This window comes from Lolium perenne, chromosome 1 (genome assembly GCF_019359855.2).
Source record: "Lolium perenne isolate Kyuss_39 chromosome 1, Kyuss_2.0, whole genome shotgun sequence".
In the NCBI taxonomy this organism is placed as follows: domain Eukaryota; kingdom Viridiplantae; phylum Streptophyta; class Magnoliopsida; order Poales; family Poaceae; genus Lolium; species Lolium perenne.
Window position 1 is genome coordinate 206,269,838 of NC_067244.2, and position 12,954 is coordinate 206,282,791.

A 12,954-nucleotide genomic window follows, 5' to 3' on the forward strand; every position below is an offset into this window, starting at 1 on the left:
AAAAGTGGGACTTGGGACAAACCACGCACCCAAAGAGCATTAAAAGTTATGTTGTAACAGTGCGATTGAAGTCTGGAATCCACATGTGATGATCTTAGCTGAATATTTCTTTAAAACCGATCAGATGATTGAGGCACATTTTCATCATTGTCCGAGAAATGCTAATCAAGTGGCGCAAGAATTAACGAATTTTTCTTATAGCTCAAGGATACCCATGTGTGGGATGGTGATCCTTCGGATTTTATTTCACCTCATGTAATTCGTGATATAACATTGTTGTGTTAAATAAATGTATTTCTTAAAAAAGGCATTGTAAGTTGGTAACAAAATGATGGAATGATCCATTTTGTTTTTCTGTTAAAAAATAGGGTTGCAATCCTTTGAAAAGGCTACATTTTGGGCTTTGTTTCGACATTCGACGAGATGTATTAGCTGAGGGTATAGAGACAAAAAAAAAAAAACCAGTGGGTCCCCTTCCACGGTCCCACCATCCAGGGAACGGCCACGAAATCAGGTCCATCACGCCCGCACGAATCTCAGCAACGCAAACCCTAAACGCCCGAACCCCGCTATAAATTTCCCCTCTTCTCCCCTCCTCACTCTTCTCGCCGCCGCCGCCGTCTTCGAAGCCCCTGCCACCGGAGATCTCCCGACCTCTCCCAGCGCCGCCCAACCGGAGATCTCCCGGTCCCTCCCTCCGCCATCATGGGGTGCGTGCTAACATCCCTTCTCCTCCTTCATTGTAGTGCGTTTCAAGCGCACCTTTTCCTTTCTCGGCGATGATCTATCAGTCCTGACCAGCCCCTATCCTGGAGATGTTTCTTTGCTCCGCTCCCCAGTTCTTGTTTTTATATCTACGCCATGTAGCTATGTGCCTGTGTGATCGAATCTCTTGTGCTTTGGTGTTGGAATAGCAACAGCGAACTAGTACCATATGATTTAGGCTCCTTTATGCTAAGGTTTAGAGCGTGAGATCTTCATTACGATGCGTGGAAAACTGAGCTTAATGACGGTCCAGTGCTGGTCAGATTCAACGTCAGTGCTAAACATATTCATAAGCGATATAAATTCGTTGCCACCATGTAATCTGAATCCTAAGTCCAAATGATTGGGCCCTGGAAGTTGTGCATGGTAGCATACAATACAAATCCCTTTTTCAACTAATATAATGGCCTTTTGCTTCGTCGCTTTGTCTTGGTACCGATAGTTTGTGTAGCTTTTTTTAATGATGCCCTGAATGTTTACAGTGTCTAGATTATGTCCACCTCTTAGTTGTTGTGATTGCTACCTATAATTTATTTGTTCATTAGTTGGATTAGAATTCAATGTGAAATGGTTGGACCATATTAACAGTATGCACTATGCGGCACTTCAGTTCAGTAACCTGTTTTTATTCTGTAATTTGCTTTGGGATGTGTGTACATGTAGTTGATTACAACAAATAGCCAATAGTCCAACTTAGCAATGTCATGAATATGATTTATGCTGGTTTATGCTAGGGTTTAGAGTGTGAGATCTGTGTTACGATGCGTGGGAAACTGAGCTTAATGACGGTCCAGTGCTGATCAGATACAACGTCAGTCCTAAACATATTCATAAGCGATATAAATTCGTTGCCGAATGATTGGGCCCTGGAAGTTGTGCATGGTAGCATACAATACAAATCCCTTTTTAACTAATAATGGCCTCTTGCTTCGTCGCTTTGTCTTGGTACCGATAGTTTTTGTAGCTTTTTTTATAATGCTCTGAAAGTTTACAGTGTCTAGATTATGTCCACCTCCTCAGTCGTTGTGATTGCTGTGTATAATTTATGTGTTCAAAAGTTGGATTAGAATTCAATGTGAAATGGTCGGACCATATTAACAGTATGCACTATGCGACACTTCAGTTCGGTAACATGTTTTTATTCTGTAATTTGCTTTGGGATGTGTGTACATGTGTAGTTGACAAATAGCCAGTAGTCAAACTTAGCAATGTCATGAACGGTTCCTTTTCAATGATCTAATTGCTGAGCTTTGTTTAACTAATGGGAACATGATTTAATTCTCATCGCAGTAAGACACGTGGTATGGGAGCTGGGCGCAAGCTCAAGACCCACCGCAGGAACCAGAGGTGGGCTGACAAGGCATACAAGAAGAGCCACTTGGGCAATGAGTGGAAGAAACCCTTTGCTGGATCATCTCATGCCAAGGGCATCGTTTTGGAGAAGATGTATGTTGAAGAGCAGATTCATGTTCCCTTGTTTTCATCTCTAGTTCTGCATTCTTGCTAATGTGCAATTGCTCTATTTCAGTGGTATTGAGGCCAAGCAGCCTAACTCTGCCATCCGTAAGTGTGCTCGTGTTCAGCTGGTGAAGAACGGGAAGAAGATTGCTGCCTTTGTGCCCAATGATGGTTGCCTGAACTACATTGAGGAAAACGTATGTGTTCCTCACCCATAGCTTAGGTATGTCTAATTGTCCTAGTATATGTAACAGACCCAACCTTTTGTTTTTCATGGATGCTTCAGGACGAGGTGCTGATTGCTGGATTTGGTCGTAAGGGGCATGCCGTGGGAGATATTCCCGGTGTCAGGTTCAAGGTTGTCAAGGTATCTGGTGTGTCGCTGCTTGCACTCTTCAAGGAGAAGAAGGAGAAGCCCAGGTCTTAGATTTTCTCTTTTGATAGGCAAGGATGGAATAGACTGTTAAGGTTTGGGATGTTTGAGGAGGAAAGTTGCCTGCTATGTTTACAGTGTCCTATATAACCTGAAGTTGTATTAGCTTGAATTGTTCCTTCTCAGCTGTCGCTTTTGTTAACAGTTGCTATTAAGAGTTTTGTTTCTGTGATTTGGATATATTAATGCCCTCTTACTCTGCTGGCTATATGGTTCTATCACACATGTGCTATGTTTTTATCATGTGCATGCCCACAATTGTTGTTTCTATCATTAACTGTTGTTAGATTGATTCAAGTAAGATTGTGTTCATTGAATCACTATAGGCACATGTTCTTATCTGTGAAATTATCACCAGTGCTGTGATCATTGTCATGCTTTTTATATGTGCATCGAAGTGTGAACCGAATTGCGAATTATACAAGCTGTATGATATAAGGTGACCTATCGATCAGAAATATATTTCAGCTTTTGCCATTATATTGTGGACAATATAGAATGAGCCTCCTCACAAAAATATAACTAACGAAAATCATTCAGCTTTTGCAATCATATTGTGGGCAAAACCCTCCTGAAAATATAGAATGGGCACAACAATGGCAAAAGCCTAAAGCACAATCGTAGGACAACTCAATAATCATCAGCGCAAAGTCGACCACAATGCGCAGAATTCGAGTTCAGATATATACAAATACTTCGTTTCTGTTGTACAAAGAATCATGATCATCATGCCTGAAAAACAGAGGATCCTTAAGAGTGACAATAACTCAATAAGGGAACCAGGATGTTCAGCTAACATGCTGGAACCTCAAAGCGTGGTCTTTATACCTAGGAACGAAGGGAGTAGCAGTTGTGCACGCACATTAAACTTAGAGGCTGTTACATGATATAATGTACATAAAGGTCTACGGACTGCAGAACGTATCCCCCTCCATATCTGTCAGAAAGAAAGTAAGCATGAAGCGACAACAAAAGAAGAGGACAAAGCGTTGAAGATTGATTCAAAATTAATGTCAATCAACCAGGCATTAACACGTGGATACATATAAAATACAGGATAATATGAAACACCAAATTCCCTATGTTTTCAGCAGGGTGCAAGAAAACTCACCATCTTGACCTTGTCGGCTGGGTCCGTGAATATGATGAGGTACGTAGCTGTTGATAAATAAAGCAAGTAAGGCTCATCGTGAGTCTACTAGTCATAATCCAGAATCAGCATGATACTCATCTAATGTACCTCTGTCCACAAAAGGATGTCGCAAGTTTATCTAAATTTGAATGTATATATAGACACTCTTTATTATTTAGATACGTGTGAATTTAGGCAAATCTTCGACATCCTTTTATGTATGGAGGGACTGACACGAACAGAAACATCAGAACTTGCTGTCAAGCGGTTCTATGAAACAATACCTGGTACTTTCCAAGTCCTTTGTATGTAAGAAAACCGGCACTGTTCAGCCTTTCCACAATATCATCTAAATCTGGAACTTGCAAGTTGATTTTATCTGCTAAGCTCTGTATCTCCTGCAAAAGGAAAATTATAGAACATTAGAGGAACCCCGAGAATATGCTCCTATTTACTGGACAGACCACATCACAAAGGAACCAAAATGCACAAAAAGCAAGAAAAATTCTTCATCATTGCAGGATTAGAAGGTTTGCTTGTTTCAGTTTTAAAAAAGCTGATTTGCTGTTTGACTTTGTACTCCCTCCGTTCCTTCTTATAAGGTGTATTAGTTTTGTAAAAGGTCAAATAGCACTAACTTTGACCAAGTTTTTACATCGTCTACAGTAGTAAAATAAATGAAATATACGGCATCTTTTACTTTTTGGATGGTCGGCGGCGCCATAAACTCGATAACCAGCACCGCGGAGTCAAGAAATTCAACTAAATAGAATCCTAAAACAATCTTATTACACTTCATGATGAATATAATGATACTGATTTGGTGTTATAGGTTGCTAGTCTTTTCTAGAAACTTGGCCAAAGTTAGTGTAGTTTAACTTTTCAGAAAACTAATACTCCTTATAAGAAGGAATGGAGGGAGTATAATGTAATAACTAGCAGACCAAGAGCTTTTCAGCAAAACTATTTTAGACACATAGTTTCTTACAGCTCTTGAAAAGCAATCTTTTTGCTGCAACTCCGATTGCTTGTTTAAGGCATTCAGGAGTCTCCTTAACTCCTTTTGTTGGCTCATCCCACCACTCCGAGTAAAGTCCACAAAACCATGCTCATCAACATATTTGTCATATAGGGACTCTCTCATGATGGCGATAACATCCTGCGACATAAAAAAGTGCACAAGGTTAAGACCGCAATACCCCCATTTTTTAGATAAAAATGGTGTACCTCTTTATGTCATCTAACTGTTGTTCAACTGTCTATTTGCCAAACTACACTCTGGCATAGGCCTTAGGCATGCAAGCACCGTACAATGACATTTTCAGATTCAAAGTAAAGCAGCAAACAGACAGAAAAATTAAATCTGCGACATCGACATGATATGGAGGTTAAAGAACATAATTCATCATGCTTTTAAGTTTGATTCAGCAATTTTCTGAGGATGAAAAGTAAGCAAGAGAAAGAACTCAGCCTTTCCCAGCAACTATGGACAAGAACCTAAGCCGACAGAAAATTCACGCAATTTATTTACAAACTATGAAGAAATCGAAGCTGGCAGTGCAAGGGGGAGGACTAAGTATTCAACTTATTTTACCTTGGCATCTTGTTTAGTCACTTCTTCTCTTAGATCCACCCGAGCACGAGCTTCTGCTAACCTTACAAGGCTTTCCAATTGTCTGGCTGTGATGGGTGTGCCATCAGCAGAAGTACTGCGGTCTCTTAAATACAAGTAAAACTCTTGCAGAGTATCACCTGCTGGCTTTGACATGCTTAAAAAGAGGGAGCGAAAGTACAAAATGAGAACTCGTCATTATATTACATATATGGGATTAGTAAGTGAGAAGGAGCTGACACAATACCGAGGGGTAACGTAGTTTCTTGCATAAGATATATACTTGCGAAGAAGTGGCCCAGGTAACGGAACAAAATCCCTATCTTTCTCCGGATGTAGTCTCAGCTTTGAAGCTAATGATTTCTCACCAATTTCGGCACCCATAGTGTCACTACATTGAGACACTGAGGAAAATTGCAAATCAGCAATGATGGATAAGGTTTCAGTTGTACACAAAGGAACTAAGAGCATTACGCTCTAGCTACCTGTTCTTAACCTCTTGTTGGATGTGCAACGATCTCTATCATTGGTATGGAGCTGCATGTAGAAAATAATGGCTTTATCTTAGTTTTTCAGTTAGATTATAGCCCTAAAACATATATCATTTTATTACAAACTATAGATCCATCGCTTTATGTGAGGTTGTTTCTCATCAGTACAATATATCCTTGAGATGTGAATACAATAACAAGAATAACAACAACATCAAAGCCTTTTTCCTAAGCAAGTTGGGGTGGGCTAGATATGAAATCCAACAGAAACAAAATGAAACCAAGACAAGGAGAGAGAAAAAGGAACAAGTAAACTAAGATTCCAACACATGGATCACTGATTTCCATGTGGTCCTATCAAGAGCGGTACTGTCCTGGATTCGCTCGCCGGCGGCCATTCCGGCTGATGGGGTTTTGTTCGTTGAATCGTTGATTGGTGAGATACAACCGTCCGAGCTTCCCCAAAGGCTCGGCAATCTCCTCGGCAATCATGCTCACGGCTTGGTGGCTATGGAAGCGGCGCAACACTATCATCTTCGATGGCGCGCGACCCGACCTTCACGGCTTGCTCGACACGATAAAGGGAGAGGCCAAACCGTGGGCGACAGCGGGGGCTTCGGGGCTTGCAGCACTGCTCCCCACATGCTCCCCACAGTGTAGTGTGTAGTGTGTCGCGTTGTACTCGGGCGTGGCCTCTCTAAGCTTGTATCAAACTTTCTGTATCAATGCATCGAAACACAAGCTTTTGCGTTTTCTCGAAAAAAAGAGCAAAATCTTTAGGGACATCCCAGTCTCTCAAGTCTCCATTTAGCGCCTCCGCCCATGTCAACTTTGATCGTCCTCTCCCTTCCTTATATTTTCACTACTCCTTAGAATTGCACTATTAACTTGTGCTTCTGGAGGCCTCCGTTGGATATGACCAAACCACCTTAGTCGGTGTTGGACTAACTTCACATCGACCTCTAGACTATATATTCTTGAGATGTGGATAAAGATAATAATAGCAAAAACTTACCGCCATTATATGGTCTGATAATCTCTTATCTAGAAACTCGTCTGGCTTGTCAAGCAAAATGAAAACCAAGTCAAACCGAGAAAGAAGGGCGGCATTCATCTTTAAATTCTCATTCACTGTTTTCCCTCGGCTGCAGAAATAGTACATTAAGAAGTTGGAAATAAACCAGAAATTTAATATCTATTACCTCTCGCTGACAAGCAAGATGAAGAAACAACGCCAGAATAACTAGAAAATTGTATTTACTTGCAGCTCTATCTGCTCCAGGTGCAGTATAGGACCACGATTGTAATCAAAACAACCATACTGTAGTAATTGCACACCAGGTACAGATAAACACCCAGACCAGCAGTACAGGTAATAAGTATCAATTGAAAAAGAAAGATGAAATGGAGACAACATATCCAGAACAACAAACATTATACGGTAAGTAGGGTTAGAAAATTCTAGTATTAGAGAAGGATGGAAAAAATTTAACCCACTCGTAATGACCACCAACAGGATTAGCAGCTGCCAGCACAGAGGTGCGGGCAGATAAACTTGCGACAAGGCCAGCCTTTGCTACAGATACACATTGCTGCTCCATGGCTTCCAGTAAGGACTGGGAACACAAATTCAATTCGAAACATGACAAGATGAGTTTGGAAAGTTTACCACTGCTGAGCATTTCATTGAGAAGCTTCTATCAGGTGAAAAATAAAAACAATACCTGATACTCTGCTGACATTTTGTCAAACTCATCAATGCAGCATAGTCCACGGTCAGCAAGTACCATGGCCCCTGTAAAACCAAGAGCTTTGCGTTATTGGATCCCATCACAAATTTTAAGACTTAAAGCAACATCAGGTCATGTAACAGTAGAACCAAATATATGACAAAAGATGACCAAATTAGGTGACTTTCTGACAAGATTATACAGTAAGACACTAGCAGTCTACTAAGGAACAAATAAATCTTCCATGCATACCAGCCTCAAATGCATAATCACTTGTCATTGAATCTTTAACCACCGCAACAGTTAGACCAGCATTCGTTGTTGTATTCCCGCATACATATATTCCCCGCGGGGAAACAGATGCTGCAGCTTTTAGTAATTGGCTCTTGCCTAATCCTGGATCACCTGCAATGACATTAAGCAAGAGCATAATGGCATCCTGGACAGTACTAAGCAAATCCTCCATGGATCAAGATTGGTAAGCTATAAGCTATAAGGATTACCAACTATGATAACATGTATGTCTCCTCTGATTGGGACTTTGTTCTGATCCATTGAATGCTTCTGCACAGCACCAAAAAGAGCGAGAGTGATACCAGCTGAAATTTGGAAACATTAATTTAGTCATGTCCAGTATAATGCAACGAAGAAACAAAACGGATCAGAAGCGGTGGCATCCAAACAAATACTAATGTACTGAAATGAGCACTTCTATGATATCCAGTGTTCTAAAAGTGGACACACACCTAGGTGCTAGGTACCCCCTTGCCACCACGATTTGAGTCAGCAGGCGGCAGCAAGGCAGTCAATTACTAATGAAGGTGCAAGTGCATAATATAGATTGGTCACTATGAATAACTGAAGATGGACGAACATGCATTCTGGATGTTTGCTCTCGTAAAAAATAAAGTATGTCGTAAGTAAAACATCTGATAATGTAATATGTTGGAGTTCCAAAATACAGTTTGCACTGTTCACCAACAGGATTAGCAGCTGCCAGCAGACGTTTAAGAACACTGCTCTTGAGAAAAGACATATCCCCTTATTTAACTGCAACTACTGATAGCTTGGTCAGTCCCTCCACTGAATCACCTACTTTTTTTCAGTGCACTTCCCATGGAATAATCATTCACACATATATCGTTATATATGTCCAGAACTAGTGAAGCAAAAAGTATTTACAAATGTTTGGACAGTTCAGAGCAAACTAAAATGCAAATATTTAACCACATTAAATAGCCAGCAGAAATGACGTTTAATCAAATTGCTGCATGAAAATACCATATTAGGGAAAATATAATACCTTTTACGAGTTCATGTCCATAGATGGAGGGGCAAAAGGAATGAAGCATTTGACGAAATAAATCAGGACCATGCTCATTATTATATTCGTAAATGAATTCAAGATCTTTATCAGTAAAGCTTTCAAAACTGAAAGATCCACTAGGCGGAATATCAGTAGAGCTTGCAGCTGAATTTTCTGAAACAGCATGACCCTTCGAGTTCCTTACTGAGATTGCTTCCAAGTACAAGTAGTATAAACCCTGATTTTTGCTTTTGGCCTTCCCTGAAGATATTAAACAAAAAATCTTCAAAATAATTTCAGAAAATGTACATCTACGAATACTAAAAAAAAAGAATGTTTTGACCAAAAAAAGCTCCAGCATCAGCCTAACATGAGCTTCCGTGATTGCATTTGTATGGTAGAAGCAGAAAGCAGTACACAAGAGATGAGGGTATGATCATGGAGTCGGTTGTGGGGCGCATAACCACCAGACGAGCAGCAACTGAACCCATATCAGCTGGGCCTAGAATCCAGGCCAGTTGTCCCGACTGCAGATGCTGCAGCCCCTGCAACAACCAAACCTAGTCCTAGTTGTCTATGAGACTATGACAAGGACTCTGCCATAGTATAGTCGATATACAGGCCATCTAAATTAAATATGAGTTGTAGTTGGCTAGGATTATTAGATATAAAGTAATACCCTAATAGAGATATATGCACATAAGCAATTTTCTTCTATCTCTCACTCTTTGCATCTCCCATGCAATGCATTGCACCTACCAGCTATAATCTGCCCCAACCCGTGATAGTGCTGAGGGAGTCATGGGTATCGGTCTTGTCTTCCCCTCGCCCACAAGTAATGGCTGAGGCAAGATCGTGACAGTGGATGTGCGGTGCTGCCTCTCACAGCACGGATTCCCTCCTGTCATATCCCTCCTGGGCACGCTTCAATGCTGATTTGTGTCCCTCCTGGACATGATCTGTTGCTGTGCCACCTGCCTGCTGTGTGTGCCGTGCATGGGATTTGTTCGTGGGTTGTGCATGATAGACAAGAGTATCACAACTATTGTCTGTGACAAAGCCATGGCAGCCACGCATAGTAACATCTTAGCTCTGAGCATTGTTCTATAAGAAAAATATTGAGTCTTACATTCAACAAAATCATATAAAGCAACAATATGTCAATATCTAACAAAGAGCGAGTGTAATGGAAAGGTGAACATAGAATGGATAGTGGTTTTAGGTAAGGGTGTCAAGTGGGATCCCACTTTTGTCCCACTTGTAGTATAATTTGACTTTTCTAGTACAAATTTTGACATCAAAATTTGAACTACATAGTACAAAATGACATCCCACTGGGATCCCACCTTGACACCCTAGTTTTAGGGATACCAAACATAGAAGGAGATAGGGTTTTCCCTAGGAGTAACATGGTACTTGATAATGCTTCTGCTGAACTACTTATACCTACTAGTCTGTAAGGCACAAGAACTAGATACTAGGCAATCAATCCAAATTACTGAACAAACATAACAAAAGACTGGCAACATATGTGCTCAGGCAATTTGGGGCATCTGCAGATTAGCACTTTTTATTTTTCAAAAAGTGGACTCAGGCTTGAAGCAGTGTCAAATAGAGTATCCAAACAACATACTAGATTTTTCCAAATTGTACCTCCTCCAACATCCATATAGTTGTTCAGCACTTTGACAATTCCAGTTACTGTTACAACCTCACCAGGGATGCAACAATCTACAAGATCTTCTGCAAGCTCACATTCTATAGTCCGTGGCACTCGGCCTTCTTCACGGTTTTCAGCACTAGCAAGCTCCTGTATCCTGGATTGTAAAAAATAAAAGCAGAGTTTAGTCCTATAACTAGTAGAGAATGACGGAGCTGGTGTATTTATCACTTGCCTTATTTTCTGAAAATCTATCAACTTGGCAGTAGATCTCACTGGGGTGAAGATTCTGCCCTTGCAACCCTGAATTATGCAGGATACTGGAGGTGAAAACTTCCCATCAGAGAACACGCAGCGGATGACTGTAGCACACTTCATGCAACGGAAATCCAGCTCCATAACTAGAGGCTTCACAGTACTGACTTTTACAACAGTACCACGCACTGTCACCAGTTTCTCTGTGAGGTAAATCTACAAGTCAGTACTTCATTTAGATGCACGACATACAAAACACAAGGATAAAGACAGAGGTTCTTACTAATATAGGCGGCTTTCAAATTCTTCAAAGCAATTATTGTCTCTGTGTGGTTGTAAAGCCTGATATTGACCTTTTCTATATCGTTCAGCCTGCCTGACCACTTATACTGAAGAAAACACCAAGGGCCAAAGTACAGTGAGTGAAATAAAAAAACATGAGTAATAGGAGTAACACTAGTAAATTTAGCATGAAAAGAATCATCAACCAGATGAACTGCTACTCCCATGCAAAGCAAGGCTTCTTTAGGATTTTCCTTGAGAGCATTTAAGAGATCGGTGCCGCAGCACAAGTTCTTAAGCTGCTGGAAATCAATCGGAAGGAAGGAGATAGCACCATCAGCTTCAACCTGTGAATGTAGCCATAAGTTACAGCCACATGAATGAAAGCAGGGTAAATTTGTCCATTTGTTGAAACCGGAAAATTTCTTACATGTAATGATAAAAGCAAACTATGAAAACATGCATTTAAACATGCTTCATATGATTAGTAACTTGTTTCAAACTTATTCATAAAATTACGAGCTCCAAATCATGGGAAATACTTTTGTGCAAAGAAGGGACTATTCCCCTTCCCTGATTATTCATCAACCAGGAACCATTACCACACTGGGGCCTTAGTATTGAAGATTGTGGACCCGAGTTCTGCCCTGCCCCGGATTGTGCCCCGGATTGTGGACTCAACTCAATCAGGTAAGCAAATTCCTAACCAAAAGATAATTAGCACCATCGTGACAATAAGGAGCCAAGACAACCACCACACATTCAACTAACTAAGGCACAGGAACAAATAGCTATCATCGGACAGATTAGGGGCTAAGAGATTGGAAACCAAACGGACACTGCGCAAAGAGCCTGCGAGCATTTTAACTACACAGTTGACAGTTCCAATGTCAGCTGCCACTCTTAGAACATGTTCAGCTAACGGCCGATCGGCCAATCCGGTAAAACCCTAGGCATTACCACCAACCGAGATCACACGCGAACCGAGCGACTGTTGCATCGCACCCGACCCGAGTAAGCAACCCTAGAAACAGAGTCGCATCGCCGTGAGAGGTGACGGAAATGGGGCGATATAGGGGGAAATGGAGGCCCGCGCTTACCCGTGGGAGGAGCTTGCTCCTCTCCTCCAGGGCATTAACCAGGGCGCCGACGAGTATGGCCCTGCGGTCGCGCCCCGAGAGCTCGGTTTCCCCGGGGAAGTATCTCGGCCAGACCTCCGTTAGCTCCGGCGAGGCGGCGTTCTCGGGGCAGTAGCCCGGATGGGCCTTGGGGTTCTCGGCGTACATTCCGGAGGTCCCGGCCTCCCGGGGGAACTATCTTCTCCGGCGAATTGGGCGGTGGCGGCGACGGGCGAGTGTGGGGGGAGGCGGCGGAACGAAAATTTTAGCGGGCTTTTCCGCGGCGGGCGCGGGGAAGGGACAGAGAAGTGGTGCCGTGGTGGTGAGCGGGTGCGCCGATGTCTCTGACTGACGGGTAGGTCCAGCGACCCTGTGCCTACGGGGAAGAGAAAGAAGCTCACCCATGCGCCTAGCGTGGTAGAAATCTATGTTTTCCTCATCCATCTCTTTGGAACCATTTTGTTGTAAATTGTGGTATTCTAAAAATACAATGTTGCTACGTATTTTTTTGGTGACTCGAGGATTTATATGAAACTCTCGGTGAAACTAAATTAGGAATTGTACTTCTATTTCCTCTTCAAACAACTTACAAAACTGTGTTGACTTGTGTCACCAACTTCACCAAGTGGTTGTCAAGCACAATATTTTGTATTAGAATTGAAAAAAAGTGATAAAATTAAAGTAAATATGCAACAAAGTAAAAAAAAAGTTA

The 12,954-nt window shown here is 41.7% G+C and overlaps 2 protein-coding genes across 3 annotated transcripts; one reads left to right on the top strand and one right to left on the bottom strand.

Annotated features, from left to right (window-relative positions):
• Positions 1 to 555: 555 nt before the first annotated feature.
• LOC127320983 (small ribosomal subunit protein uS12) lies at positions 556 to 2,899 on the top strand. The gene is made up of 4 exons (XM_051350045.2): positions 556 to 710; positions 2,056 to 2,211; positions 2,294 to 2,420; positions 2,510 to 2,899. Exons 1-4 carry the CDS (start codon positions 706 to 708, stop codon positions 2,648 to 2,650), a joined length of 429 nt encoding a protein of 142 aa, XP_051206005.1. The 5' UTR covers positions 556 to 705; the 3' UTR covers positions 2,651 to 2,899.
• A 391-nt stretch (positions 2,900 to 3,290) lies between these two features.
• On the bottom strand, positions 3,291 to 12,550 carry LOC127320988 (probable DNA helicase MCM8). Of its 2 annotated transcripts, XM_051350050.1 has the most exons (18): positions 12,225 to 12,550; positions 11,331 to 11,471; positions 11,126 to 11,231; positions 10,823 to 11,045; positions 10,581 to 10,744; positions 8,925 to 9,188; positions 8,125 to 8,220; positions 7,874 to 8,026; positions 7,616 to 7,686; positions 7,389 to 7,507; positions 6,907 to 7,036; positions 5,886 to 5,937; positions 5,648 to 5,804; positions 5,383 to 5,557; positions 4,777 to 4,947; positions 4,073 to 4,186; positions 3,768 to 3,814; positions 3,291 to 3,593 (listed from the first exon to the last, which is right to left on the bottom strand). In XM_051350050.1, coding segments are annotated over exons 1-18 (2,370 nt in total). In that variant the 5' UTR covers positions 12,411 to 12,550; the 3' UTR covers positions 3,291 to 3,592. The 2 variants fall into 2 exon arrangements, 1 of the variants encoding a protein (XP_051206010.1); XR_007863754.2 differs by lacking the exons at positions 3,291 to 3,593; positions 3,768 to 3,814; positions 4,073 to 4,186 and having other exon boundaries at positions 4,812 to 4,947; positions 5,383 to 5,547.
• Positions 12,551 to 12,954: the final 404 nt, after the last annotated feature.